At 36.7% G+C, this 7,365-nt stretch overlaps 1 protein-coding gene across 1 annotated transcript; it reads right to left on the bottom strand.

Annotated features, from left to right (window-relative positions):
- Positions 1-1,422: 1,422 nt before the first annotated feature.
- On the bottom strand, positions 1,423-7,060 carry LOC140981323 (uncharacterized). The gene is made up of 5 exons (XM_073447688.1): positions 6,824-7,060; positions 6,492-6,589; positions 4,868-4,949; positions 4,694-4,776; positions 1,423-1,882 (listed from the first exon to the last, which is right to left on the bottom strand). Exons 1-5 carry the CDS (start codon positions 6,863-6,865, stop codon positions 1,633-1,635), a joined length of 555 nt encoding a protein of 184 aa, XP_073303789.1. The 5' UTR covers positions 6,866-7,060; the 3' UTR covers positions 1,423-1,632.
- Positions 7,061-7,365: the final 305 nt, after the last annotated feature.

Here is a 7,365-nt window from a genome sequence, read left to right as displayed (position 1 = left end):
AAAATAAAATTGATTTTTTAATTGAATCACATATCAATTCATTCACCACAAAAACTCATGTGAGACGGTATCACGGGTCAATTTTGTTAAACGGATATTCTATATGGGTCATCTACGAAAAAATATTACTTTTTATGTCAAATATATTAATTTTTATTGTAAATATAGACATGATTGATCCGTCTCACGAATAACGATATGTGAGACCTTGTTATGAAATACCTACTCTTAATTCACTTGCAATAATTTATATACAGAATTTTCAATTTATCAATAATTAAGGTTTCACAATATATACATTGTTTTCCTTAAATTAAATTTAGTGAGAGTATATATTACGACAGTTCTTTATTAGTTATTTGTTATAGTTAAAGAAGCAAGAACTAAGCTATTAATCTCACGGGCTTTTTATAGGATAATCTTTTCCTATCTGGCAGAAATATGAATATGCAAATTGTTCAAAAATCCCAAAAATCAAATAAAAATTGCTTTAAGCTGTGGTTGCCTCCAAGTTTTTTTTTTTTTTAAAAAAAAAAAATTAGTGCAAAACGTTAAAAAAGATAATATACTAATATATAATATAATATGAGTAACAATTATTCAATATATTGTACAAAAATATAATTTTTGAATACTCAAGCATATTTAAAATATATTGATATTAATTACACATTTGTCTTTTTAGATAAAATTCGATAATAAAAAAACATTGAAAATATAATTTTGATATATAATTTTTGAGTACTAATTATTTTAGATCTGATACAAAAGATAAAATTTTGAGTATAAAATTGAAACATCTTTATTAATATCAATATTAGTTATACATGTTTGAATACACAAAAATCATATAATTAACACTCAAAAACCTTTTTTGAAAAGAAAGATTTGGTAATTTATCAAGACGTCGGATTCCTAATATGCTCTTCACCAAAGTTTACATTGCCTGTATGAAAATATTTGCTAAGATTTAAAGTACAAGTTATCTTTAATTTGCAGAGTGCCACACTTGATTTTTCACAATTACAAGTACGAAACAATGGAGAAACCAATTTTGTGGAACATTTGACAAATGCTCAATTCCAAAGAATGTGAAACTAAGTGCAGCAAAAAAATCGAAAAACTGATCAGGAAAGCGATGCTGGCGACATTTTATAAACAAACATATGACAAATGTCAAAGCAATATATCAAAGAAAGTAAAATCGGATCGAGCGGTGCTCGCGAAATTGCCTAAACGAGACCCCAATAGGGCTTATAGCTAATAACGGAAACTTCGTCACAACCGGGCTAATGACATTCAATGGAAGGAGATGGTGCATGTAAACAGTGTATCGATCGATAGGGTCATGATAAAGACCAAGCCTAACTTTTTTTTGCTGGACCGAATGGCTTGCGTTACATGAGAATGAAACACGAAATATACCATATCACATATAGCTTTAACAGCATCAATGCTAGATAAAGATATCAAGAAGTCACAGTTTAATCAATAGAGTAGTAAATACAAAGTGAAATGCAAAAGCAAGAAAGTAACTGCAAAAAAGGTATTCCGGAGTGCTGACAAAATTTTGTAAGAAAAACCATCCTGGAAATTTAAGAATACATGGAGAAAACAAGCACAATTCTAAAATTACTTAATACTTAACCTCTTTTTATTCCGATTAGGAGGTCGAAGAACATTCCAGTCCAGCTTTTCACGTTTTTGTTGTTTCTGAAAACTGTGACAGCTGCTAGGAGATGAATCTTGGAGGTCTAGGGAATTTTTCCATGACTTGTTGGGATAGGACAGTTCTGAGGAAAGATCACGATGCTTCCTCTTCAAATCCTCGTCATTGATTAAAATATCTGATTCCAAGTTGTCTTGCAGGGGCATGTTTTCTCTGTATAAACAAGACACAACAGTAGAAAGGGATTGTTGCAACCACAATTAAATAACTAACTAAAACTATATCGCAAACGGAATTGAAATGCTTTCCCAGAGATGAACTATGTAAAGTGTAAACAAAACCCTAGCTAACTGCCAGTAAGTTCCCTAGCCTAAGCTGGTAAAAAACACTCAAGGAAGACAGCAGAATGAATGGAACCCCTCTCTTGCCTCGCGTTTTATTTACTTCTCCCCTACGTCTGGATTCCTCCTATTACTTGAAACTCTTGGGCCTAAATCTTAACCACTTTTCCAATCATTAATCCATAACCCCATCCATGTCTGTTTCATCAATAGGCAACCCCCATCCCTCCAATACAATTTTATGAATATAACCCGAGCTTACAACAATGTCTTCTAACACCAACATAGGGGTTCTATCAATCATAGCAATTAATTTCAGAAAATCCAGATGCTGGAAAAGAGTCAGTATTGCATAGAGCATAAGTAAAACAGCATCAGATGATAATGCGGAGCAGTAAGGTACTTAGTCAAAGGTTATCCAATTTTCTTGTCCAACCATTAGCCCACCTTGTAACAGATAGAGCTCACCCGCCGAGCTAGATGAAAAGATGTCGTTCCTTACCTTCCTCCTTTGTTGTATTTCTGGTACATATATAAGCCCAAATTCCCAAACCCTAAGAATTGTAGTTGAGCCATGAGTTCCCATAATTCTCTAATTATCAGCTCTAAGCCTAGTCAACAAACAGCCCATGTATGTTTCTTCACCCAAAGTCCATTCTCGGGCTGCCCAAATCATAGACGTCAAAATTTGCAGCCACGTAGTCTGTCGCTCCTGTCTCACTACTGTGATAAAACATAGAATAGTGGCGTTGATCTCTAGGTGTTGCCCAGCCCCCAAATCCATTCAATCGTCTCTCTTCCATCAAACCCTAGTAAATTTGCTGGTCTAGACGTGCATTTTTCCTCTTCCGATCCGAGACATCTCCCATCACGTTATCATCTTCCGTCGTCCGCCATAAAGAAATTGATGCAAGTTGCTCAACCCATTTATTTGCTTTACTCATTTACTTGGGCCCAAGTTTGTCTATGATCACCAGCCCATATACATCCCGTAATTCTCTGCCCTCTCTTGGATTAACTCCAACCCAATACCCTATGTGCTCAATTGGAAAGGCTGAATCCAAGGCCCATTTGGCGGCAGTTGTCTCATGATCAGGACCCTCATGCAACGTCATCTTTTTTTCAGCAATGAGCAACCTGTTCATCGGGCTTCTTTTCTTCTTTGTTAAACGATGGGTTTCCCTCTGCACTATTGTGAACGATATTCTCAATCAATTTTCCCACAATTGGCAGCGCCTCCTCGTCTTCTCTTTTCAAGATAGCCAAGATGGAGTTGAGGAGATCTACACATGAATCGTCACTTTCTTCCGGAACAAAGGACATCACTACCTCCATGGATTCAACAACAAGCTCTGAGTGAAGAGCAGTCCTGGATATAAGGAAGTGTTGAAACATCCCAATAATCAATTGATTGCATTCTAGATCCAAGATGATAACACAAGACCGGAGCTCAGCCATGGTCACGAGAATGGAGAATCTCTTCGGATGAGATATGCTACAAACGTCCGAAAACTCCTCAAAGGATGAGATGAGACCTTCATCTTGTCATCATTATATGGGGCATCTGGTGAAGTGATTCTGGTGATCTCACTAAGGCAAGCAGCTTTTCCTACTTTTACATCAACGTTAACATGATTGAGAAATTCTTCTGCTATCAATGCATCCATTAGCAGAGAAAGGGCAATAAGCATTGAATCGTTAGGAGCCTAATCCACTCTGACAGAATTCAATCAATTTGATCAAGGAGATGGAGTTCAACTTCACCCACAGACAAAGAAGGCTGGGAAAGAGCTTTTCCAGCTGCTGTTAGATGTGCTTCTAACACCATAGCTCAATCTGTGTTGTTGCACTTTCCTTCCCGACTCAAAGATCCAGCAGGTCGGACCAATTGTTGCAACCACAATTAAAGAACTGAAACTATATTTCAAATGGAATTGAAATGCTTTTCCAGAGATAAAACAACGTTCTAAATTTCGGCCTAGGCGGCCTTAGGGTGGTAATCTGGGTAAGTAGTCTGGATAATACCTATTATAACCATCCGACTTCTGAAACTATGGCCACGGCCACGTGTGTGGTTGGCGGCTATTTCTACAGCGGGTAGACACGATGAGAAGAGGAGATGAACAATTGGAAATTGGAAACAGGTGGGAGATCTAGGGTTGGATTAGAAGGAAAGATATAAATATACAAGCTATTGACAGCCAAAACAAATAAAGAAACAAGTCTATTCCCAAGACTTACCCTTTCTTTCTTTGTCTATCATGAATCCTAGCTCTCCGGCTTGGCAGGAAAGGCGGGCGCCTAGTCCCTGCCTAGCCAGGCTAGGCGCTAGGCACTGGCCTGGCGCTCTAGCGAATTTTATAACCTTGAGATAAACTATGTAAACAAAACCCTAGCCAACTGCCAGTAAGTTCCCTAGCCTAAGCTAGTAAAAAAACACTCAAGGAAGATAACAGAATGTATCGAACCCCTCTCTTGCCTCACGTTTTATTTACTTCTCCCCTATGTCTGGATTCTTCCTATTACTTGAAACTCTTGGGCCTAAGTCTAATACATTATTGAAGCCCATGACAGGGATAACAAGATAAAGCAGAAAGTAAGAACAAAAAGTTATTTGCATAATACCAAACAAGAAAATTAAAAGGATATGATATACATCATAATAGGCTAATAAAATAGCGACCTTTTAGATGTTTCAGTTTGCCTGCCAGAACTAGTGGCTGAGGATCCATTTTGACTAAGGTCGTATGCTTCTTCATTGAGTTTCTGCCAAGATAAGCCCCGGAATTGAGATGCCCAAAATTGTAAAATTTTGAAGTCTTTTAGGGATTGCAGGTCATTTGACCCTTGTACTCACATCAATAGAAGGATTAAAACTTAAAAATGACCTTCGACCTCTTGTTGCCCCGGGATGGGGTTCACCTTCAATTACAACAACGCTGCAGATGAAGTGATGTGGAAATAAAAATAAAGAAATTGTTCCACATAGTGTTTACAAAAAGCTATTTTAAACGGTCGGTAGTTTTAGTGACTAACTAGCAAAAAAGTTCGAAACCGGAAGATATTTCATTGGTGTATCAAACGTTTTAGTAGGGATTCGTTGAATGAAAGATGCGATAAAAAATCATTATCATAGTTGTCAAGGGCGCAAGGCGCACCGAGGCGCACACGGGCTCTGGAGCCTGAGGCGCAAGGCGCAAGGCGAGGCGCGCGCCTTACCGAAGCAAGGCGCACATTATTTATTTTTTAAAAATATATATTTATCTTATAATAATATATTAATATATTAAAATATAAAATAATTAAGTCACGACGTCACACAAAACAACAAATAATTAATAAGTTCATTATAATAAGTAGCACGATTAAAATTCTTCAATCATCCAAGTCAAGTTCATCTTCTTCCATCGAATCATCAGAGTCCCTAGAACTGATACCTGAGCTTTCTTCAATAAATGGTTCTTGGCCTTTCTCTTATTCACGCTGTCACGTTGGCTTCTGTAATTCTGTTGCAGTCTGCATACTTCTGCTCTTGTCGCCTCATGATATTTAATTTGTTAACTGGGCTGCTAGGGTTTAAGGTTGGGTTGGGCGGCCTTTTACATTTTAAATTAATATTAAAAAAAAACAGAGAAGTTGCATGTCACTGAATTTAAAAAAAAAAGGCAATCTCAGGCGTGCCTAAGGCGCGCCCGAGAGCCCTTCCAAGGCGAGCCGAGGCGCGCGCCTGGGCTCGCCTTTGTAAATCGTTGCGCCCGGGATTTCCCGAGGCGCAATGCCCGCGCCTGGTAGCGCCTCTCGCCCGCTCGCCTTTGACAACTATGATCATTATCGAGACCAACTTTATAGTCCAATATTGCACATAATCTGTCTGCATCTAACTACTCAATTGCAAATAAAGAGCTGTAATTTAGGGGACCTCCTAGAAGAGGTGATTGCAAGGAATGAGATGATACAAAGATATGGAATTATGGAGGCCTCCATATTGCATCACCGGGCAGTAGCAGAGAATGCACTAATTTATTGTGATTGACTCAGATCATCTAATCACATTCACCTAGGCAGCTTCAGTACTTAATCATGAAAGCCCAGAAGGCTATGTAGATTATGTATACAGTACTAAATTCCCTACCCATAAAGGAAGCCTCCGTTGATCCATTCAATGCACCACAAAAACCTACTTCATATTTCAACAATTAAGGGTGCGAGTTCTTTTTACATTTTGTGCTTGCAACCTTGAACCAACCATAGATCAAGATATGCAAGAGCATCGTCTTTCAACAAAGTTTGAAAATCTGAAATCTTCATCCCTCCTAAATTAAGGTTTCAGCTCCATTCCTAATAAATCATCAAAGTCTACAAACTAAAGGTTTCAGCTTCATTCCTAATAAATCATCAAAGTCTAACAAACTAAGTACGTTCAAGAAAATGAAAGTAAACTAAAATTATGAATTTAAAACGTAAAAACACAAAAAAAATACCATCTCTTAGGGGCGCTAGATGAAGGGAAATCTCCAGCAGTTATAACATGTTCTTCCTTTTCAAGTTTCTCCACTTTCAGAGACCCCCTTTGCATGAACTTAACACATATATGATACACGAAAATAATCAAAACTCAAGAATAGCAATTTTGATTATTCCTATAAACAAAAAAAAATTGCTGTAACGACTAGAATCGACCAAAAAAATTGAACCCATTTTAAAAGAAAAAAAATACTACACCCCGATGAATTCACCACAAATTAAACTCTTTCTGGTATAACCGAAAAGGGAATCACAATCTAACTACAGTAGCTTGAATTGTGTTGTATACCTTCAAGTTCTTCAAAGTACTGGATAGCTCACGCTTCGCCATTCTTCAAGATAGCGAAATTGCAATCAAGAAACGAAATTATAGTCGCCTTTTTTTACTCTCAGTCTCAAATCCTCAACTCTTGCGAATTGAGCAACAGAAAGAGGGCGGGAGGGGCTAGCGTCTCCTCAAGCCCTAGCGAATATTGGGAACTTGATTCACAAAAGATTCTTGTTTATTTACGGATGAATTTGCTTTAAATCCACCCATTCAAACTTAAATTTATATTTGGTCTTTTCCTCATAAAATGATGTGTTTTTTCCAATATAACAGTTTCAGATCTGATACTAATATATGATTTTTGAGTCTCCAATCATGTGTAAAAAATATTATATTAATAAAATTATTTTAATTTTATAATCAAAATCTTATCTTTTGTATAAGATGTAAAACAGTTAGTCTTCAAATATCATATATATTATTATATTTTTATCGATTTTTATTCAAAAAAACAAATGTATTATTAATATCATTATTTGTTAAATATTTTTGAATACTCAAAA

The sequence above is a fragment of the Primulina huaijiensis genome, chromosome 7 (genome assembly GCF_012295235.1).
Source record: "Primulina huaijiensis isolate GDHJ02 chromosome 7, ASM1229523v2, whole genome shotgun sequence".
Taxonomy (NCBI): Eukaryota; Viridiplantae; Streptophyta; class Magnoliopsida; order Lamiales; family Gesneriaceae; genus Primulina; species Primulina huaijiensis.
This window is presented reverse-complemented; position numbering and strand designations above follow the sequence as displayed.